Source organism: Nycticebus coucang, chromosome 7, assembly GCF_027406575.1.
Source record: "Nycticebus coucang isolate mNycCou1 chromosome 7, mNycCou1.pri, whole genome shotgun sequence".
NCBI lineage: Eukaryota > Metazoa > Chordata > Mammalia > Primates > Lorisidae > Nycticebus > Nycticebus coucang.
The window spans coordinates 98,677,821-98,701,842 of record NC_069786.1 but is presented as its reverse complement, the minus strand read 5'-3'; the positions used below and the strand labels follow the sequence as shown (position 1 = coordinate 98,701,842).

General features: G+C 37.2%; 2 protein-coding genes across 3 annotated transcripts in view; one reads left to right on the top strand and one right to left on the bottom strand.

The window, feature by feature from the left end:
• Positions 1–24,022, top strand: part of TRAK2 (trafficking kinesin protein 2) — a 75,350-nt gene that overhangs the window by 35,949 nt on the left and 15,379 nt on the right. For both annotated transcript variants that reach the window (XM_053596829.1, XM_053596830.1), the window contains exons 4-9: positions 8,595–8,671; positions 10,563–10,679; positions 11,734–11,943; positions 12,507–12,585; positions 15,566–15,696; positions 16,133–16,207. In XM_053596829.1, the coding sequence (XP_053452804.1) occupies positions 8,595–8,671; positions 10,563–10,679; positions 11,734–11,943; positions 12,507–12,585; positions 15,566–15,696; positions 16,133–16,207 (689 nt within the window). The remainder of the gene's footprint in view (positions 1–8,594; positions 8,672–10,562; positions 10,680–11,733; positions 11,944–12,506; positions 12,586–15,565; positions 15,697–16,132; positions 16,208–24,022) is intronic.
• LOC128589932 (polypyrimidine tract-binding protein 3) lies at positions 17,833–23,988 on the bottom strand. The gene is made up of 2 exons (XM_053596831.1): positions 19,915–23,988; positions 17,833–19,869 (listed from the first exon to the last, which is right to left on the bottom strand). The coding sequence occupies exon 1, from the start codon at positions 23,794–23,796 to the stop codon at positions 22,231–22,233; it is 1,566 nt and encodes a 521-aa protein (XP_053452806.1). The 5' UTR covers positions 23,797–23,988; the 3' UTR covers positions 17,833–19,869; positions 19,915–22,230.

Here is a 24,022-nt window from a genome sequence, read left to right as displayed (position 1 = left end):
GGTAAAGTGTCACAGAAAGCGCCCTTAGTTTTACTCGTTCTTTGTTCTGTAGGACTCTGAGGGGTGAAACTCTAGCTAAAAAGATGTCTTAGATTGTGATTTAGAGGAGTTACTTTCAGGGTGAATTTTAAATAAAAATACTAGAAAATAAAAGGTTAACACACCCAGACATGGTAGTATACACCTGTACTCCTAGCTACTTGGGAGTCTGAAGCAGGAGGATTGCTTGAGCCCAGGAGTTCAAGATTGCTGTGAGCCATGATTGTGCCATGGCCCTCTAGCCTGGGTGACCAGCAAGACTCTTGTCTCTTAAAAAAAAAAAAAAAGTAAACAAATTCTAAAATGTTTTTTAAGACTTTATACCAAATAAACCATAATGTTCAAGGGAGCAATTTAAAAGCTGAGATTAGTAGGATGATGCAGATTTATACTTCAAGGTTCTGGAAAACTGCCCTATTTTTGTTTAAAATTAAAGTGAAATTAAACTTAAAAATTAAAGTATATATGATGCATGTGTCATTATAAAAATTTTGAGATACACAAAAATCAAGAAATGTAGAATCTGTGCAGAGAGGACTGATGCTTTCTCATCAACACACCAATAAGCTGAGAAAGTTGAAACTTGCATGGGTAAATCAGAAAGGACACTATTGACTGATTGCGCCTGGCAACTGGAGTTCAGTCTTAATAAAATTAGGAAAACCTGGAATGACTTGTTCTGCACATAAAACATTCTTTGAGCATTTTAAACTTTGTTAATGTGTTTCTTGAAAGTGAAATAATGGGCTATAACACAGTCTGTCTCAGCACTTTCATAGTGACCCATGTATACCTGAGATCATAAAGCATATAACCTAGGATTATAAATGGTGCGCTAATTATTTCTGCACTTTAATTTCACTGTCATTTAAATTGTTCAATCCAATGTAATAAACTTCATTAGGAATTTGCATCTTATAAAAGATAAGTGGTTTACTTTACTTAGAAAATTGTTCAAGGTTTTAAAAAAAAAGATACAAAACATCTTCTCCCTTTTCAACAGTTTTCTATCCCCTTGAGACTTCAAGATGAGTGGTTTGAATAATTGTTACGTATCTTGGCAGGCCATCCTAGACTCAGCAACCTGGTATTACTTCAGCCCCTTCTTACCCTACCTCCCTCATGTGCCAGTGGATACCTGTGCTCATTAAAATGAATTTTAATGACTAGTAAAGAGAGGTGGCACATGCAGGGGCGCTTTCTCTCTTGCACAACTCAAAGAAATTGAAACCTCTTTGACTTGGTTAGAAACATGGGCAGCATTTGGGGTTGTGAACCTCTCATGTGAGTGCGGTGGGAGTGGGGGGAATAATTCTCAACCCAAACCAAAAAGAGATTGTTTACTTTGAAAGTTGAATAATTTAAGAGCAACGGGTCTGAAATATAATTTCATCCCAGCCCCTGCAACACATTAACAAAGTTTAAAATGCTCAAAGAATGTTTTATGTGCAGAACAAGTCATTCCAGGTTTTCCTAATTTTATTAAGACTGAACTCCAGTTGCCAGGCGCAATCAGAATACACATTACAGAAAATACCTCTTGTTCATTTAAAGGAAATTCCCTGATCTGACTTTCAGGGAATTTTATTTGGGACAGGTGACATTTCCTAAAGCAAAAGATAACCATTTAATAGTGGTTATTTCTGGCTGAGATTTATGTCTGATCTGTTTTCTTTTCAGTTTTTGAAATGATTATGTAAGTTAAGCAGTGGTTCTCAACCTTCCTCCTAATGCCACGAACCTTTAATACAGTCCAAAGAGGTTGCGACCCACAGGTTGAGAACTGCTGATTTAAGGCAGTCGTTCTCCAAATGTGGACCCCACTATCTGTATCACTTGTGAAGTTGTTAGAAATGCAAATTCTTGAGCCTCCACTCCACCTACAGATTCAGAAAGTCTGGGTTAAGATACAGTTGTCTATTTTCCTGATGATACTGGTGATCTTTTAAGTTTAAGAACAACTGATACAAAGCATTGTCAGCCAAAGCTAAATGGTCATTTTACAATGACATTAATTAGCAGGGATATAAAATTTTGCAGAGAAATGCAGTTATAGAAATTATTACTTCTAATTGGTAGATATACTTTTTATCAAGCTGTGTGCTCAAATAGCCTGTACTGGCAGGAAAGTAAATATGACTGATAATGTTTATAAAGCCTTAACCATAACTGGGTCATAGTGGTTAGCATATTTATAATTCTCCTAGATCAGCCCTGTCAACCAGTTCCATAGAGAATTAAGCCTTAAAACATCTATGGTATGATAGATTACCTTATCATCCATGTACCATGTACTAACTTTGTACTATCTTTGGGAAATGGAGAAAATTGTCACCCAAATCATCTATAGGGCTTAACTCTCCCTGGCACCCCACTGAGTAAGGCTGCTCTGGAAGTCTCCATTTTGTCTGTCTCAGGTCTTCTGATGGCAGTTTTTTGTATCGCAGAGATGTTCTCTGTGTTATAGCAGCAAAAGCTGCAATCACTTCTTTAGGATAAAAACCTCCAGACCTGTCTGTACTTGTCAGGAGCTGCTGCAGCTTTTGCTATGCTATGTGGGCAGTGTATATGTTTCATTTTTGTTTTTGTTATTATGGTGATGGTTTGATTTAGGTAGGGTTTTGGTGTGACAAGGTTGGAGAGTAATGAAAAATTAGACTTCTGTTTTAAATTCAATAACTGGTAAAACTGTGGTCTTGATCTTGAAAGGAGATATATGAGAGAACTATTGAGCACCGTCTCATGTAAGTGACACAGATTATCAGACTAGATTAGCATTAGTATTTTCTATCCTTAAAATAATGTGAAATTGGGTTGGTTGATGTGAAATTATGGAGGGATAGAACACAGAGTAAGGACTAGTGAAGTGCTTGTGTATATTAAACTCCCCACCCATATTTTAAGGAATATTAGGTGCTCTAACATTATACAAAAATGTTGAATGCTAATTAACAGCCTACAGAAACCACTTTGCAAATTATTCTGTACAAATGATTATCATTTCCCTTCCCTGATGGTATAAATATTTTTTTAGACAGTGAGGAAAGTTCATGTCGGAAATAAGTGAGAATCATTGCTAATTTTAAATCACTTAGCATTTTTATTTTACCGCTGAGAACTGAAGGGAAAATAGGTTTTGATAGGATTGATTTGAATAAAGACAGCCTACTTGGCTATTCCACATTCTTGGCTACAGAATTATAGTGAAGAATTAGTCTATAAGCAGGGGTCCTCAAATTGCGGCCCGCGGGCCACATGAGGCGGTTGTGATTGTATTTGTTCCCGTTTTGTTTTTTTACTTCAAAATAAAGTATGTGCAGTATGCATAGGAATTTGTTCATAGTTTTTTTTTTTTAAACTGTAGTTCGGCCTTCCAGCGGTCTGAGGGACAGTGAACTTGCTCCCTGTTTAAAAAGTTTGAGGACGCCTGGTCTACAGGTTTTAAAGAGAACACTTCAGAGCTTTTACCTTGAGTACTTTTGGAATCAACCCAAGCAGCATGTCTTTCTCAGAAGTATTATGTTAGGGAAGAGAAGACAACTGATAGACTACAGAGAAGAATCCATTGTGTTCCTATCTTGTCTTACAACTGACTGACTTTTCTGTGCAATTAAAGTAGCCCAGCCTTTGGGCTTGGTGATGTATTGTTGGTGGGAGTGGAACACAAATAAATAACACCTGCTCAGCCATTTGCATTGAACTGAGGGACCCAGGAGGCCTGTACCAGCAAGCCCTCCACACAGAGAGGCAAGAGTGCCAGGCCTCCTCCTTCCTCACTGGCCTTTATTGAAATCTCAGGCATAAGAAAATATAGCACAGCAGAAAGCTTCAAAGAGAGAGTAAGGTTAGAAAACATGGACTTTATCTTTCACTGTATGATTGACCGCTTAACACATTCTGTTTACTGCACTTCTGCCTTTTCTTATCACTGCTAAATATGACTTAGTGCCGAGACAGTACGCTGTGTCCAGTGAGTATTGTTTTTAGTACTCAGGGCCAGCAATGAGGCTTGCCTTTTTCCCAGATCACTCTGTCCCTAGCGCTTAGCACTTTTTTTTTTTTTTTTTTTTTTTTGTAGAGACAGAGTCTCACTTTATGTCCCTCGGTAGAGTGCCGTGGCCTCACACAGCTCACAGCAACCTCCAACTCCTGGGTTTAAGCGATTCTCCTGCCTCAGCCTCCTGAGTAGCTGGGACTACAGGCGTCCGCCACAACGCCCGGCTATTTTTTGGTTGCAGTTTGGCCGGGGCCGGGTTTGAACCTGCCACCCTCGGTAAATGGGGCCGGCACCCTACTGACTGAGCCACAGGCCCCGCCCGCGCTTAGCACTTTTAACCCTATGCTAAATCCTACAGTGTATAGGCTGTTTCGTATAAAAAAATAAGAATTGTGGAGAATTCCGGTTGCATTGACCTCTTTGTAATAATAAATAAGCATTTTAAAATTCATTTTTGCTTTTTTAAAAAATTATTAAGATTTGCCCTTTTTTTCTGATTGCAAAGGTAACATTCTTTCTTTATGGGAAATTAGCAAAAAACTGAGAAAGAATACAAATCAGTCATAATCCCTACCCAGAGATAACCACTATTAACATTTTAACATATTTCTATCAAGCCTGTCTTGAATATAGAAATATAGATATGCTTATACTTTAAAAAACAAAAATAGGGATTTATGCTGTTTTCTAATGCGTTCACAGATGTGTAGTCTGCTATTTCATTAACAAGGTCTTTTTTTTTTTTTTTGAGACAAGATCTTTCTTTGTTGCCCTAATTAGAGTACAGTAGATTGATTATAGCAGCCACAAACTCCTGGGCTAAAACAATCCTCCTGCCTCTGTTTCCCAGGTAGCTGAGACTGGAAGTGTCCACTACCTTGCCCAGCTAATTTGGGGGGGTGGGAGCAGGTAGAGACCAGGTCTTGCTCAGGCTGGTCTCCAATTCCTGACCTCAGGCTATCCTCCTGCCCCAGCCTTCCAGAGTGCTAGGATTGTAGACAGAGCCACCAGGCCTGGCCAGTAGCTTTTGACATTCTCAATAGGACTGGTAGAAACAGCAGCATGGTGGAAAGACTTTACTAACTCAAGTAAGTTTTTACTGATGATCTTATAAGATGAACCATTGTTATCACTTCCATGTTCAAATCCCAGTATTGCCACTAATAACTTCCTTGGTGATCTTGGACATGTTACATAATTTCTCTCAAAGAAGATTCCTCATATAAGAAAATGAGATCACTAAACTGGATAACTTCTTAAGGTTCAAATTCTCACACTGTGACAGATGGTAAGTATTTACAAAAAATATATTTTGTCTCTCCTCATCAAAACATACTCAAAATATTTCTTTATTACCGTCCTTCATTTTTTTCTTCCCCTTTCATCATGTGTGACTTGTAGCTCCCGGTTGTTTACTACCTTTTTTGTTTGTTTGTTTTGTTTTTGAGACAGAGTCTCACTATGTCACTCTCCCAGTAGAGTGCTGTGACATCATAGCTCACAGCAACCTCAAACTCTTGAACTCAAGGGATTCTCTTGTCTCAGCCTCCTGAGTAGCTGGGACTACAGGCGCCTGCCACAGTGCATGGGTATTTTTAGAGACAAGCGCTCACTCTGTCTCTGGTCTCAAACCTGTGAGCTCAGGCAATCCACCTGCCTCAGCCTCCCAGAGTGCTGGGATTATAGGCGTGAGCCACCACGCCTGGCCAACCATTTACTACATCCTTAACTTAGTGGTTTTACTCCATCTTCAACTCTGGTCAGTTATATAATAAAAGCCATGTCATATATTTTTTAAATTTGTTGTGTAAAACTGGTTGTAACATCTGCCTTAATTTTTTAATCCTTTGATCCTGCTATGCATCCAAGTTAAATTGTGTCTATTCCTTAGAACCAAAAGACTGTTTCCTTGACTAGTAGTAAGACTGTTATTAATAATTAAGCTATATTTCTACATTCATTTTAGGCAGTGGTGCTGGGAAGAAAAATAAAAATAGAATTACCGCTTGTTTAGACTTTTAACCCTAGATTGCTGGTTTTCATTCCTGGCTCCATATTGGAACACCTGGGAATCTTCTATGTACTACCCTAGGGCTCCTCCCAATCAATTAATTTACAATGTGGAGCCGAGAATCACTGTTCTAGATTACATTTAGTTTTTCAACCATTGCCTGATTTTCCATAATTAGTTTCAGAGCATAGATATATTGATTTGACTTTCTTTCCCCAAATATTGTTACTGAGACCAGGAGTAAATGAGACCACATGCTGTAGCATCTACCTTAATTTTTTAATCCTTTGATCCTGCTATGCAAACAAGTTAAATTGTGTCTATTCCTTAAAACCAAAAGACTTATTTCCTTAACTAGAAGTAAGGCTGTTATTAATAATTAAGCTATATTCCTACATTCATTTTAGGCAGTGGTGCTGGGAAGAAAAATTAAAAGCTCAAATAAAAATAAAGTATACCTAAAGGTATTTCTACGTATACACGTTGTCTTTTGAGCGCCCTAAATTGTTAAGATAGGACTGAAGGACTACAAATGACTTCTGAAGGACTACAAATGACTTCTGAAGGACTACAAATGACTTAAATATCATAGTGTCCTACTGCCAACTCAGAGAATTCAGAATTGGTGCCATTTCATACATACCAGTTGTGTTTAAGGAGTAGTAACTGTAAACAGTATACTTAGCCATTTACTGAATACTTTATAGTTCATTGGATGATCATATTGATCCTCTTTTTTTTTTTTTTGTAGAGACAGAGTCTTACTTTATGTCCTTTGGTAGAGTGCCATGGCCTTAAACAGCTCACAGCAACCTCCAACTCCTGGGCTTAAGCGATTCTCTTGCCTCAGCCTCCCGAGTAGCGGGGACTACAGGCGCCCACCACAACGCCCGGCTATTTTTTGGTTGCAGTTTGGCCGGGGCCGGGTTTGAACCCGCCACCCTCGGTATATGGGGCCGGCACCCTACCAACTGAGCCACAGGCGCCGCCCTATTGATCCTCTTAATGACCTTGTGAGATGAGTGTTATCACTAAAATTCATGAATTCAGCTTTTCTGCTCCAAAGCCCCTGTCCTTTTCACACTTCAAGGCAAACTATTAAATCATTCTAAGTCAAGCACAAATCCACATGCTGCAGTAACATGATGTGTTTCTCTCTCTCTCTCTCTCTCTCTCTCTTTTTATTTATTTATTTTTTTTTTTGAGTCTCACTCTGGTAGAGTGCCGTGGCATCATCATAGCTCACAGCAACCTCAGACTCTTGGGCTTAAGTGATCCTCTTGCCTCAATTTTTCTATTTTTAGTAGAGACAGGGTCTCGCTTTTGCTCGGCTGGTCTCGAACTCCTAAGCTCAAGCAATCCACCCACCTCTGCCTCATGGGAGTGCGAGGATTACAGGCTTGAGCCACTGCGCCTAGCCTCATGATGTTTCAGAGTGAAAGGATCTCTTTTGTTAAACATCATTAACTTTAAGATGCTGCTTAGTGTAATTACGGAATCATTGGAGTCATATTTGCCCTTCTTTTTTGAGCTAAATTATCCAGGCGTATTGACATTTCCTGAACTTATGAAATACAGAGATCCTGGGCTTGAATTATGTAAGTAATAATATAGAATATAACTTATTTTGTAGCCTAGACCTAGATGTGATGAAGATTATCATACAGGTAAAGGATTTTTAATTAATTTTAAAAGGATTATATTCATAAAAGAACTACAAAAAAGACTTATATCCTGCTCCTTGTTTACATTAGCTCACCTGATAGATGATCATAGATGATCAAGATAATCACAGCAAAGTTCTAATTAAATTCCTTGTAACAGCATAACCCCTATTAACGCGTCTCTAATTTAGATTAGGATATAAAACAACTGGCAGCTAGGATGGCTTGCACCTGTCATCCCAGCAACTGGCAAAGCTGAGGTGGGAGGATTCAAGAGTTCAAGACCACCCTGGACAACATAGTGAGACCCTCATCTCTAAAATAAATTTTTTAAAAAATAGCCAGGCATGGTGGTGAACACCTGTAGTCCCAGCTATTCAGGAGGCTGAATTAGGAGGATCACTTGAACCCAGGAGTTTGAGGCTACAGTGAGCTAGAGTCATGCTACTATTGTATTCCAGCCTGGGCAACAGAGCCAGACCTCATTTCTCTTTCTTTTTTTTTTAAAGTCAGTTGACAACTAAATTCATTCTCTCAGCCAACATTCTCAAATGTGAGTGGGCCAAACTTTTGTTTTACCGGGAGAGGGATAAATGATTAAGAAGTGACTGCCTTGTGATCATTTGATGCTTTCTTAATTCTTGTGTGATATATACTTTGATTATAATGATCAGTCTGTTTCTTGAATGCCTAATACATGAAACATTTCTTTTCTTTTCTTTTTTCACATGTATTTTTATCCTCCTGAATGACTTTTTGTATAAGCCGGGGTGTTTTTTTGTTGTTGTTGTTGTTGTTGTTGTTGTTGTTGTTCAATTCTTAAGAATATTTAAATTTTTCTGTTTGTCTAAAACCCATAAATAGTTATTTTTAACAATCTCAGTTCTAGGCACAGACAGGGTGGAGCGGATGACCAAAACTTACAACGATATCGACATGGTTACACATCTCCTGGCAGAGGTAGGAAAATATGTTTTCTTTCTCCAGTACAAAAATCTAAAACTTATGGATCATTTGGAATCTATCAAATTTGCATATGAAATGAAAAAGGATGATGTTTGTGTTCTGGTTTATTTTGTATAAGGTTGTTACTACTGGAATAGCTGAAATTCCAAAGTAGAACGGTTCCTGAAGTTTATTGTTGTGAAGTCATAGAGGATCTATGGACAGATGGATTTAAATGGTACTGGCTGGCCTTCCTGTCCAAGAAAAGCATTAATTTTTTGGAAAAAAATCATTTTAGGCTCGGCACCTGTAGCTCAAGTGGCTAAGGCACCAGCCACATATACCAGAGTTGGCGGTATAACCAACAATGACAGCTACTACAACAACAAAAATAGCCGAGCGTTGTGGTGGGCGCCTGTAGTCCGAGCTACTTGGGAGGCTGAGGCAAGAGAATTGCTTAAGCCCAGGAGTTGGAGGTTGCTGTGAGCTGTGACACCACAGTACTCTACCCAGGGTGACAGCTTGAGGCTCTGTCTCAAAAAAAAAAAATTATTTAAAAATAATCCCTGCTATTACTCACCCTAGGGCAGAGCTACCCATTCAAGAAAATCAGCTTATTGCAAATCAACACTTGCAGTTGGGAGCATTGTGCCCTTCTTCTTTCTGTTTTGGCCATTATTTGAGCGTACTTTTGTCTCTGCCATTTTTAATATATGTAGCATGTCTAGTGTATCTCTTCCAATTGGCAGTCAAGAGAGGTCTTTCTTCCCTTACACCTCAGTTTCGGTTGATCTTATGGAAGGCTGTCTTTCACTACCATACAATTTCCCATCTCCCCCCAGATTTATACGTGCCTGATCTCCCTATCTTAAATACCTGAACTTATTATCATGCTTACATCAAATCATGCTAGAATGATTTGTGTGTATGTCACTTAGCCTGTATTTCAAATGAGATAAGCGAGTCTTAAAATATTGGAGATAATCCATTCATTTGCATGTGCTATGAAGAGAAAGAATAGAAGCTTAATATTATTTATACGATTAATATAAGCAGAGCCCATACTATCATATATAAGGCAGTTAGATGTATATTAGTGGGTTTCCATCCTACATGATACAATCTTCACCACCATGGTGCTAATGGAATTCCTATGCTATTGGTAAGTGTCACTATCTGCTCAAAAAGAGTAACTCTGAGTAGAAGCCTGTTGCTTGGCTTTTCCACAGGCCCCCCTGTAACATTACCACCAACTTCTGTAGACTCCTTTTTGTTTATACTCTAGGCAGAGCCCTGCAGCCTCAAAATTTCTAGCCTTTATTGCCTATTTTATTTCATAGCATTATTCCTGTACCAGTTGACCAAAGCACTGTTGGCTGCACTTTTCCTCTAAGCCTTTGGCTGTGAATGTATAAGCTTTGCCTTAAATGGATCCGTCCGCAGCATACCTGCCTAATCTCCCTCTCTTAAATACCTGAACTTACATCATTATCATGCTTGCTACACAAATGCATTCAATAAATATTTCTTAAGCTTTTACTTACTATATAGGCCTCATCCTCATTTTCAAAGATTGTTGATTTTCTAATTCCCCCAAATTGTAAATTTGAAAGGTTGAGTTGCTAGGCACTAACTTACTAGAATAACCAATAAATCTTACTTGGTATCAAGAAAAGAGATGTTCTCTTGTGTTTAGAACTATAGTAGTCATTCATCTGATAAGCATTTATTAAACTCTACTTGTATGTGAGGCCCTCTGTTTATTTGTGGTATCTGGGCATTCAAAGGAGTCTTGATGCTTTCTGGGACATTGCTTTTGAGTTTAGCAAAATTGACTGCAGAATCTTTTAAGCACTATTTAACTTTGTTTGTACTCAAAGAAAAGGTGTATTTGGCATTTTAACAGAGAGATCGTGATCTGGAACTCGCTGCTCGAATTGGGCAGGCTCTCTTAAAGCGAAACCATATCTTATCGGAGCAGAATGAAGCCCTGGAGGAGCAGCTGGGACAAGCCTTTGATCAAGTAAGCATTTGGTCAAATATTTGTGGCATATAATTAGTGGAAATAATATAAGCCTTTGATCAAGTAAGCATTTGGTCAAATATTTGAATTAGTCTTGTGCAATGGAAAAATTTATTTTCCTGGTTGTCCCTGAAGTGATGGCAGTAGGTAAATAACACCATAATTACCTGTTGCCTTTGTTGACAACCATTGAATTAATCAATAGAGAAATGAAATGTAAGATGTGGAGAAGGGCACTCGTGACTACCTTTGTCATTTTAAATCCTGTGTTCTGTATCTATAGTATGTGTGGCACCCTTTTTAGATTCTAAGACTATTTTCACACTTTTGTGTAAACATTATATATGATCTTACCTTAAATTTATTTTTGATAAATAGATGCAAAAATATATGGGTATGTTTATTCACACACCGAAACAAAGGAAGAAAAGAAAAAAATTTTGAAAATATATTTATTCCATTACATAAACCTGTAGTGAGAATTGACTTGTTAATAACTTAAATGGTTAAATTTCAAATTTTCTATAACTTATTTTTATCTGGTTTCATTTATATTTTATAAATGCATTATGGATGATAACATTCGAGCTTTTAGATTAAAAGTACTTATTCCCTATAACTAAAATCAGTTCTCCTGGGAGAATATACACAGTGATAAAGCTTTAAAGTACAAGCCTTTTGGATAAGAATGATGTAGTTTATTCTCATACTTTGGAGGTTCTTTGGTTTTGTTTTTCAGTTGTGAATGTATCATCTTAGATGAAATTTTCCTCTTATGTTCGTATTATATAGAATACGAAAATTGATTTTTCTTCTCACCTACTATAGAAAAAAACCTTATTTGTTGAGTTAAAGCCCTAAAACTATAGATTAGAAAGTATCCAGGGTTTGTTATTCTTTTTTAGTAATTATTGCTTCAGTCAGTAAAATCCAGCAACTGATTTTGTGATTTTTGTTTTATGATGAAAAGCAGTGATTCCATGCATTAGAAGCTATATTCCATGTAAATAGCACAAAATAAAGAACTTATAAATCAAGCATTTTATATATGCAGGTTAATCAGCTACAGCATGAGCTATCCAAAAAAGAGGAGTTACTTCGAATTGTCTCCATCGCTTCTGAAGAAAGTGAAACTGATTCCAGCTGTTCTACACCTCTTCGGTTCAATGAGTCCTTTAGCTTATCTCAGGGTTTACTGCAATTGGACATGCTGCAAGAAAAGCTTAAGGAACTGGAAGAAGAGAATATGGCTCTTCGATCAAAGGTACACATTCAACCTAATTCTCATTTTCCTTCACTTCAAAGGCTATAAAGTTTAGGTCCAGGTAGTACTGAGGTGAAGTATGACATACCTACAGATTTGCTAACCGCAATCCAATTAGGGGTTGGCAGACAAGAACTGTATTCACCTTCCATTGTTACTTCAGTTCTCCTAAAAAGTATATAGTAGCAGGCTGACAGGAAAAAAAAAATAGCAAAAGCCAAGGCATAGAATATATATCTTATGGAGTTTGTGCAAGTAACTAAATAATTACAACAATGATAAGAGCTTTGTTGGAAAGTTAGAAGGTTTTGTGAGCTTGTATAGTGGAGGGAATCGTGGATGTCCTACTTAAAGCAAGTGCCATTTTAGCAGAGGCCAGAGATTAGCCAGTCAGAGCTGTATGTGACAGGAAGGATGAATAGGAATGTAAAAGGCTCTGAGAGCAGAGAGGGCAAGATGCTTGTTAATAAATTTTAATTGTCAAATTTTCAAATTAAAGGTTTTTGTAGTTCTTACTATAAAGTCATTAGAAGTTATCAACATACTGATTGTTTTCATTGAAGGCTTGTCACATAAAGACAGAAACTATTACCTATGAAGAGAAGGAACAGCAGCTTGTCAATGACTGTGTTAAAGAACTCCGTGAGTATTAACATATTCGTTTGATAGCCTTTGAGCAATTGTTTGGTACAATATCTCCACCTGGGAAATTAGATCTGTGGTTTCAGTAAAAGCATCTCAAGAAACAATTATAAAAGCTTACTGAAAATCTTTTTATTTTTTTTTTATTTTTTTGAAACAGAGTTTTTACTTTATCGCCCTTGGTAGAGTGCCGTGGCATCACAGCTCACAGCAACCTCCAACTCCTGGGCTTAGGCGATTCTCTTGCCTCAGCCTCCCAAGTAGCTGGGACTACATGCACCTGCCTCAACGCCTGCCTATTTTTTGTTGCAGTTTGGCCAGGGCCGGATTCAAACCCACCACCCTCAATATACGGGGCCGGTGCCCTACCAAGCCACAGACGCTGCCCCTTACTGAAAATCTTAAAATAGCACATTAAGCCCACAACCCAAATAAGATATCATTTGTTTCAAATTCCCATCATCATTAAATAAAGACATATTTCTATAGATACAGCGTACTATACTGAAAGGAACTAAAGCTCTCATTTTGTTGATAAGGAAGTGCTCCTATAGAGGATATGATTTGCCAAAGCCGGAAGACTGGTAAGTGGCAGAGCCACTTTCAACACTTATTTATTTATTTATTTATTTATTTATATTTCAGAATATTACAGGGGTACACAAGTTTTGGTTACATAATTTGCTTTTGTACAGATTGAGTCAGTGTTGTAAGCATGCTCTTCACCCAGATAGTGTGTATTATACAGGTTAGGTATGAATTTACCCATCCCTCCTCCCCTCTCCCGCTTGCTTGATTTTTATTAAGTTTTACTTCCATACGTGCACATAAGTTTTGATCGATTATGCCCCCAACAAGTATTTATTAAGCACCAGCTTTATTTCACTAAAGAAATAATTTGGTATGAGATAACTAAAATAATTTTTTAAAATAAATCTGTTGGAAAAAGATTACCTTCATTAGAGAAAGATATATAATTTCTCTGTAAGTACAGTAGTTACCCCTTAACTTGCGGTTTTACTTTCAGTGGTTCCTGTTACCCATTTGTAACCATAGTCTCACTCTGAGTAGCTGGGACTACATGCGTCGGCCACAACGCCTGGCTAATTTTTTTTTTTTTTTTTTGGTAGAAATGGGGTCTTGCTAAGGCTGATCTTCAACTCTGAACTTAAGCAATCCTCCCACCTCTGCCTCCCAGAATGCTAGGATTACAACTGTGAGCCACTACACCTGGCCACAGTCCAGAAATACTAAATCAGAAATTCTAGAAATAGAATATGTTTTAAATTGTGTGCCTTTCTGAGTAGCTTGATGAAATGTCATACCATCCTGCTTCATCCTACCTGGGACACGAATCATCCCTTTGTCCAGCCTATCCATGCTATAGATGGTACCCACCTATTCGTCACTTAGTAACTATCTCATTTATCAGATTGACTACCGAAGTATCACAATGCTTATGTTTAATAACCCCTATTTTATTTAGTAATGGCCCCAAAGCATAAGAGCAGTGATGATGGCATATTGTTATGATTGTTTTATTAGTTATTATTAATCTCTTATGCTATGCCTAATTTATAAATTAAACATCATAGGTACATATGTATAGGAAAAAACTAGTATATACAGTGTATGGTTCATTATTATCCACAATTTCAGTCTTCCACTGGGGCTCCTAGAATATATCCCCCTGAAATAAGGGACTATTGTATATAGCATTCTATATTGAAAGAGATGGTATGATAATATCACATCCATTCATTTGGGTTATGGGCCTCAAAATGTGATACCTTAAAATAGCAGAATATTAGAGAGCCAGAAGAAACGTAAATTGAATGTCATCCACACTTTTTTATACTTGAAAAAAGAAAAAGTTACTTTCTCAAGAACTCCAATCCAGGTCTCCTGCCTCCATATCACCACCTTTTGGGATATTAGGGGCTTTCCGTCAATTTAAGAAAGTTTTTTATGACACTGAGAAATGGTTTTTCTACTTGTGCTCAGATGTCAAATTTTTTGTATATAATAAAGGTTTATTTCCCCAATGGTATTCTAACATTCTGCTTCATGTGCGTGCAACAATGCTAGTTAGGCTGTAAGTTGCTGTGGAGACCCTACTTAGTTTGCTGTTATCCCAGAAAGTCTTTCTCCTACAGAAGCTTCCCCATAGCTTTATCACATTATGATACAGATTGCAGATTGTGACTTCCATTCTGGAAATATTCCCTGTTAGATTTGGGGGTTTGGGTGGGGTTTTTTGTTTTTGTTTTGCTTATTTGTTTGTGTGGAGTTATTTGTTTTTTGGTTTTGTTGTTGTTTGTTTTTGATACAGGGTCTCACTCTGTTGTCCAGGCTAGAGTGTACTGGTATCATTATAGCTCACTACAACCTCCGACTCTGGGCTCAAGTTATCCTCCTACCTCAGGATGTCCTGAGTGACTGAGACTACGGGCATGTACCGCCATGACTGGTTTATTTGTCTATTTTTTTGTACAGACCAGGGTCTCACTGTGTTGCTCAGGCTTAGATAGGTTAAGATTAATTTTCATTGCTTATGGGACTTACAAAGAGTTCTCAAGAGACAAATGAAATTACCATTAGCATTTGCAGAGGTACATAATTCACCCAGCTCTCCTGTGAGCCTTCTTGTCCTTCATAAAGAAAAAGATTAGAGCAAATATCTTTTCCATAAAGAAAAAAGTTAAAGCAAAGTCTTTAGCCTACTTCCTTTATGAGTCATCTTTCTTTTTAGCTTGACTGTCTTCTGTTCAATTCCTGGCATTAGCCTATCTCAGAAGTCCCTTTATTTTTCTCTATTCCTTTCTCTAGGTTTTAAAAAAAAAAAAAAAATTATGTTGAAGGAAAATCTGTTCATAATAATCCAATGCTTCTTGTAAAGCAAGATTTGGCCCAGAGGTCATAGTTGACCAACCCGTGCCCACATTTATGTTAATTTTAAAATTTTTATTTTGCTTCCAAGGTGAAACAAATGCTCAGATGTCCAGGATGACTGAAGAATTGTCAGGGAAAAGTGATGAACTGATTCGATACCAGGAAGAGATCTCCTCTCTCTTGTCTCAGATTGTAGATCTTCAGCATAAACTTAAAGAAGTAGGTTTATTCACTCATTCAACAGATACTTGTCAAATGCTGACCTAGTAGCATGCATTCTGCTAAGTGCTACCTAAATACATTAAGCAAAATAAACACAGTCCCTGCCATTTGAAATGCTTAAGTCTTGTTACTGTTTTAATCTTTATGTTATATAATATAGTAAATACTTGCTAGTCACTTTCTCTTTATAAATGGGGTTAGATTTTTTCCAGAAAGTTGCAGTATGAATTATTGACTTATGCTCATTGTCCTCTGAACACTTTGATGGATTTTTTTATTCTATTTTATTGCCCCTATTTGGTTTTAAAGGTTAGCTTTTTATGGGCTTTAAGACTATACCCCAGAGAGAAATTTTTAAGATGTCTTTAAAAGAAAGAGTGTAGCTATATTTTATATGGGAAGGCCTCACATGTCTCTTTTAATATGTTGTTAGCATGTGATTGAGAAAGAAGAACTAAGACTTCACCTACAAGCTTCCAAAGATGCCCAACGGCAACTAACAATGGAGGTAATGAAATCTTTATCTATTCAAAAGGGAAGGAATGAGTAGTTTCTTTCATCTTTGTGAAAAGGAATTATTGAAGGGGTATTTACCAGATTTAAAAAGCAACAACAAGAAAAAAAGTGTAAGAAGAAATCATGAAGATCTGAGAAGTAAAGCTTTTTTTTCTTTTTGAGACTGTCACTTAGTTACCCTCAGTAGAGTGCCATGGCGTCATAGCTAACAGCAACCTCAAATTCTTGGCCTCAAATAATCCTTGCCTCAGCCTCCCAAGTAGCTGGGACTATAGTCACCTTCTATGATACCTGACTATTTTTTTTTTTAGAGACGGAATCTCACTTTTGCTCAGGTTGGTCTCAAACTCCTGAGCTCAGACATTTCACCCACCTTAGCCTCCCAGAGTGCTAAGATTACAGGCGTGAGCCACCACACCCAGCTAAGTAAAGCACATTAAAATCCTTTCTCTAATAAAATTAATAACATGGCAGCATCCTTCTTGATTAATAGGGAAGACCTCAACTTTTATAGGATTCTTTAGGAGTATGTAACCTTTTTACCAGTTAACCTTAGCTAGCCCAACAATTTTTAAAACAAGATAATTTCTTTTTTTCTTTTTTTTTTTGTAGAGACAGAGTCTCACTTTATGGCCCTAGGTAAAGTGCCGTGGCCTCACACAGCTCACAGCAACCTCCAACTCCTGGGCTTAAGCGATTCTCTTGCCTCAGCCTCCCGAGTAGCTGGGACTACAGGCGCCCGCCACAACGCCCAGCTATTTTTTGGTTGCAGTTTGGCCAGGGCCGGGTTTGAACCCGTCACCCTCGGTATATGGGGCCAGCGCCCTACCGACTGAGCCACAGGCGCCGCCCAAAACAAGATAATTTCTAATAGCAAGTGTTTTTGCAGGTATGTCGGGAGAAATAATAAAAATCTCCTACTTTCTATCTACATAAAATTTTAAATATTAAATATAATTCAGTGATTCTTTTGCATGCTTAAGAATTACCTGAGAGAGCAGGTTTTCTTTTTTTTTGTTTGTTTGTTTTTTAATATTTTATCTTCTCTTTGCATTTATAACATAATTCACTTCAAAAATCACAGAATCCTTTTCTTCCAATGCCACAAACTCTGTTACAAATAAAAGCTGGTACTGTTCCTTATCAAAATATACAAGACAATTGCTGTTTTATATAAAACCACTTTATATGTTAACTTGTTCCCCAAAACCTCTTTTTCTTTTTTGGTCTGGTTAAAAAGAACGTTGTTAGAAATATTTACAGCATTTTCTTCTGTTAGATGAACATTCTTACAAACTGAAAAAAGGAACTTTATGAACAGACCACATAAAAAACAAGACAATGTCAGAGGCTCCTAGCTGTGCTATTTTTTTTTCTGAAATACAGTACTGAAAATGCCCATCAAACCATTGTCATCCTAATCCATTCTGTCCACATTTACACTCCCATTTTCTCTAGTAGTCTATTCACCAATAGGATATAGAATGTAAAGGTGCTCTGCACGGGTCTTCTTTCAGAAAGGAGCTTGGGGAATATGCTTCACAGAGAAGAGTTAAAACTAGAACAGTCAGTCTTTGGTCAGAGCAATGAGGTGACATTTTAATGCAAAACTTTGTGTGGTCAGTAATCTTTATAATTAGTACTTTCTAGATATTGGATGAATTTTTAAAAGAGCTGGGTAACAATGATAAGGGGGGAAAAGGCCAGAGTATGATTCTTTTAAAACGGCATCAAAAAATAGTTATTTAAGTATCTGTCATTACAACTACACACAGATCCAAGAACTGAAAATAATAATGAAGAAACAAAACAAAACAAAACTGTTGACAATGCAGATTTAAGCTTGCCACAAGCAGCTTTCAATCATGACTATTATCACAAAGGTTACTAGATCAGACAACTATCCCTGTTCTCTGGAGCATTTGCCTCAGGTTATAAAAACTGAGGTAACTACCACAAAGACCTAGAGCGGCGCTGCTCTGGGACCTGCTCAATGCTCTGTAATGAATATTATGTGATAAAGGCAGAAGTGTAACTGAGACTTCATTTATACAGCTAAGATTCTTTGCTTATATAGTTTGTGGAACAACATTCTTTAAAAACTGTATACTACATATTTCCTGAAAACCAGAATACTGATACTACCTTAGTCTCAAATAGGAAGAAAAGATTAAGACTACTGAAGAAGGCACATAAACTTTGGTCCTGTTTTTCCTCCCTCTATAAAACTTCCAAAACTAAGATTTTAATAATTTTCTATTTTTAAAACCATTTACAACTGGCTGTTAGAATTTGCTCTGAAAAAAGACTGCAAATAGTCTTGTAGGTAACAATACAACTCTTTTAAAAGACAGCTGAGTTATATTTTTAAATATTGTGCAATCGACGTAGTTACTTCGTTCAGCACAATAGTAGAATATTTTAAGTCTGGCAGTTTTGTTCTTGTTAACAGATCAAGACAAAGGAAAGGCTAAGAAAAATGCTCGATGCATAGTCATGCTGTCTCTTTTTGGTTTTAAAAATAGCAGTACACATTAGGTTTGCTAAGAGATAGGTGATGGTTTGGCAAACTTAGGTTTTTAAGTGACTCATTGGGGGCAAAGATGTGTACTTCTGAGTTTGTCTTTTTTTGTGTCTAAAAATATTTAGTGGGAACAGAAGAGAAAATGCTTGATAATATACCTGATGTATAAACACTGCTGAACAGTGACATTCATAAGAGCTACTTAAATACTAAAGTAGAACCTAGGATAGTCATAGTAGGCAGAGCCAAAGAAGGCCTTCTCCCATAAGGAATTAGGCAGAATTGTCTATAACTAAACTGTGAGTTCTGCAACTTTCAACAGTAAATCAGAAACATTACTTCAAATAACTCATTAAAATATTTTGTCTTAAAGAATTTATGGCATTCTGTAAAAGCTACTGGGTCATGTTGATACTCTCCAGTAAGTATCAGTTAAGATACTGGGTCATTTTTCTACTTGTATCTTACATGAAACACATTTTACCACTATGCAAGTTATTCAGATCTCAAAGTAAAGTATTTTGGCATAGATTGCTTGCTTCTGTTAAACATGTACTGCTATTTTTTAAAGTCCTGAATATATATATTGTGTAAAAGTCAAGATAACTTGAAGTGATTAAGACAATACTCTTTAAAATAAAGTAAATAAATTTAAAAATAGCATACTATGATAGATTAACAGCAAAAATAAACTACTGTTTTGAAGATACTGAATACATGCATGCCAAAACAAAAATACAAAGATCTAGTTTTTCCACCACTCTGGTAGTTTTAAATCTTTTTACAAACACTATGCCAACACAAATACTGTAGATCTCTATAATTCAAACAGCAAACAGATCAATATGGACAACACTCTTGTGCTATAGCTAATTTTAAACACAAACTGATGGTTTCAAACATGCTATTTTAAAACAAGAACATCCCACTTTTCCAAATCTTAGTTTGGTTAATTTTCTTTGTCAATAAATTAAAACGTATGTAATGTGCACATGTATATACAACTTCAGAAGAGTGTATGTATGTATATACACTTATCTACACACACGCACACACACACACACCCCCTTATACAAATCCCTGAAAAGGATCCAACTGTTCTCTCGCACAGATTTAAAGGCCATTCCCTACTTCAACACCATTATGTTCTTCCTTCTGCTATTCAACAAAATTACATTCAACACCATTATGTTCTCCTTTCTGCTACTAGTAACTTTTGCTACACTTACACTGAATGTTATGTGAGTCATGAATTAATAAATTATACAGTGATTCCGAACTCAAAGCAAATGTAATAATCCAATTTAACATGTCACTGAAAATTATAATAGCGCTCATGTGGAAGAAAAAAAAACTGGGGATCTTTCTCAAAGAAAATTTTTTCCTCCTCCCCCTCCCAGTGTTTCATAAGTAAAAACAAATAAAACCTCAACACTACATACAGGATTACATCTATCCACCCAACCAATACTAAGTGGATTCATTTGAAAGATTGTAACTAAGTATCCTCCTTCCTACTCTAACAAGTGTTGCTCAGTGTTGAGTGAATTCTGCTTTTTAATACCTCTTGTAGTCTCTAATGTTTGCTTTCTTTTGTAACAACCTCCCTATGCTCAATTTAATGTCTAGAACATAAGAAAGAGATAAAGATACTCTCACTATCTTGCCCAGGCTGGAGTGCAATGACTGTTTATGTATGTGCTCACTATAGCATCGAATCCCTGGGCTCCAGTGATCCTCCTGCCTCAGCCTCCTGAGTAGCTGGGGCTACAGGCACATTCCACTATATCTGGTAAGATTTTCTTTTAAAAATTGAGAGGAGCCATTTTCAGAATCTGCAAAGTATAAAAGGAGTGGACAAAGATGACCCTTTTAACAAATTCAGCTTTAAAAAAAATTTGATCATACATGAAGGAAAAATTAACAAAATCAAAATTTACATTTTACAATCACTGAGGCAACATTAAAATGTACTCATACATTCAACCAAAAAGAGAGAGAGAGAGACAGAATATGAAAAACAACCCACCTTCTCATACCCCAAATATGTGGGCACTCAGTTATGAAATTACATTAACAAAGAAAACTAGGTTGTCATTTGAGTACTGAGAAAAACCAAGTAATCCTGAGATAAATTCTGATGGACAATAAAGACAAAACCGAGATTGCATTCTATAGCCCCAAAGTGGTATGCAATAACTGCCAATAACTGCTATCAGTCGCAATGTAAAGAGGCCAACAGGTGTGCACTGAATTATTCCCGAAACCTTCCACCCTTCCCACCCCATCTCTACACCAAAGCACCAAAAATTTGAATATAAACTATTACTTATTGAAAATCACTTAAAATCGCAATGAAAAACATTTTTAAATCTTTACCAAAACAGAGAAAGAAAAAACAAAATGCTCACCAAGCCCACAATATAGCTTTCAAGATATTTAGATAAAACTCTAACCTACTATATCTTAAGCACGTAGTAAGGCACATAATAAGAAATTAAGTAAATACACGGTAATTCTGAATAAGTATTAGAGATTATAGTGGTACAAAAAACCCTGGAGATTATTTTTTTTTTAAAAGAAGACCTTACCAAAAATAACTTTTAAAAAATCTGTCAAACCATATGATAGACCTGAATATTTTCCTTAAGACTGTAAACTTTTTTTCTGAAAACAATTATAAAAAAGTAGTTTATATGTAGGATTTTTCTTTTAAAATGTTCCAAGATTAGATTATTGACAAGTAAGTATTATGTTGAAATTTAAAACATGATTTTTCCTAATAAAATTATTAATTGTTCTGATATCTTAATAGATTCTAGTTGGATTCTGCTTAATTTCCCTGGGGACAGCTAAGAAACTTCATTTTTCCAAATAGTCTTGAAAAGTTGAAGATAGGCATTATTCAAAGAAGTGTCTTCCAGTGGAAAAAAGCTATCACTGAAAGAAAATATGTAGGTTTATAAATCTGCTTCTGATACAACTTAATATGGCAAATATTTGATATAATTAATAAGTGAACATAATTTCCTACAGGGGTCAAGCTTCTGAATAAGAAGGTTAAAAACTGGTTGTAAGTGATTTAAATTACATTGAATAATTTTAGAAGTCCATAGGTTTAATTTTTCAAAGTACAAAGGAGTTTAGAAATGTTGTATAAGGCTGATATGGACCCTAACTAAAAATTCATTTCATTTTCTTGAAATCTAATTTAATATAGGGATTTAAATTATTGAAAAAATATTTTTTTCCTGAAGCTTATTTTCATAGAGACCATGGTACAAAGAAAAAACAAACCTCTGATCACATACTGGCAGGGAAAGAAAATAGAAAAAAAGAACATCCTTTGATTTTTTAAAATATACTTGAATATCAAATTCAGAAAGTTATTTTTGTCAGAGAGGCAGAATTGGTCTTGAGCTTCTTCAGTCTATGTCTGAAGGTTTTACTGAAATTGTGGTCCAGTTTCAGGAGAAAGATTCACAGAAAAGTCAGATTGTAGATTTTGAGAAAGAAACTCTGAGGTGGTGATTTTCTCCAAGATCATGGTTATGAAGCTCAATGAGGGCCTGGATTGCTTCTTCCACAGATCCCAATTGAATGAGTGCCATTTTGCGATCTTTCTGAAAGAACTTAAAAGCCTTCACTGAACATCCAGCATCTATGAAAAGGCTCTCCAGATCATCCACTGTAACAGAAGGGGGAATGTTGGAAAGATGCAAAGTGGCTGATGGTGGAAAAATATTTTGGAAGTTTTTAGAGCCAGGCTTTTTAAAGCGATGCAAAGGACTATTGCTGAAATCCTTCGTCAGACCTTGGTCTTCTTGTCCCTCTCGAGGAAGCAGAACTGCTTGATGTTTCGACAGTGTAGCACGAAGCACTTTCCCATAAAGTCTCTGACCACTTAGATGGTTCATTGCTAGCTGAGCTTGATTTGCATCTGCCATCTGAACCAAGGCATTTTCTTTCTTGTTAAACATAATCTTCACTCGATGAACATCACCATATACTCCAAAGAGGATAAAAAGCCCATGTGGTGTGATAAGATCAGGATTGAGATTGGTGACAAGCAGAACAGAATTTCCTGGTATACCACCAGTCCCAGAAATAGCCATCCGTCCAGTGACAGCAGAGGAAGTGATTGCAAGAGGACCAAGAGCTCCAGGAACAGCTGGAACGGACAGACCTGTAGCTTGAGGAAATCCAATGGTTGGGGCAAATCCAGCAGCTCCTGCATATGGTGAAGAAATTATACCTGGTGCACCAAAAGCAGCAGCCATAGGGGGTTCAAGGGATGGCTGGCCATCACCAGTAGGAAGGTCTAAGCGAGTGAAGTCTCTGCTTTTATCATTATTGTATTTCACATTAAGGCTGGTGAGCTTGGAGAAGTCAATACGCAGAGTGCAGCATGCATTATAGATATTCTGGCCATCCAGAGCCATTTTGGCATAATGTGCATTCACTGGGTCAGCATACTGAAGCAAGGCTTGAAACTGATTATTCTTTGTAAAGGTGATAATCTTCAAGACTGTGCCAAATTTAGAAAATATCTGATGAAGAACTTCCAGAGTAACAGGATAAAAGAGGTTTTCAATAATTATTCGGAGCACAGGGCTCTGCCCGGGGAGGACTGGGCTTTCATTAGAAGAAGCTCCAGGAAGGGCCAGGCCTCCTGACTGGACAGCACTGACAGCCTGCAGTGCAGCTTGGGCTCTAGCTTGATTAGGTAGATTGTCAGTCTTAAGTTCTCTGTGATTAGAATACTGAATATAAACAGGCTGGCTTCGAAGCTGAGGAGCAACAGGAGTGTAATAATTCACCATAGTAATAGCAGCTTCCTCAGAAGCCATTTCTAAGAAAGCCTGGCTTTTTCCTTTCAACATCAAAAGATTAGTTACTTTGCCAAATGGTAAACCTAATGATATGACCTCTGCTTCGGTGACATCACATGGAATTTTGCGAAGATGGAGAACACGGGAAGGCGAACAGGGAGGTCTATCTCCTTTAAATTTCTTGTTGTCATTCCCATTAGCTGTAAAAGAAGTAGAATTGCTCATGGTAAAAGGTCCGTTATTGATGCCAGAAGAAAGAAGCTCATCAGATCCCCGCCATCCATGGCCCAGATGGAGGAGCGCACAGTACAGGGACTGACGGGCTCACCGCGAGCGGAGAGTGCGGGTGGTGGCAGCAGGGCGATTCCGGGGACAGGCGAGAGGCGCTTCTCCCGAGCCCCGGCGGGTCGGAGGTCGAGAGAGCAGGTTTTCAATGGAGATTCCCAAGCAC

Coding starts and splice junctions, on each gene's coding strand:
- LOC128589932 (XM_053596831.1), bottom strand. CDS start 23,796: ATGAGCAATTCTACTTCTTTTACAGCTAATGGGAATGACAACAAGAAA.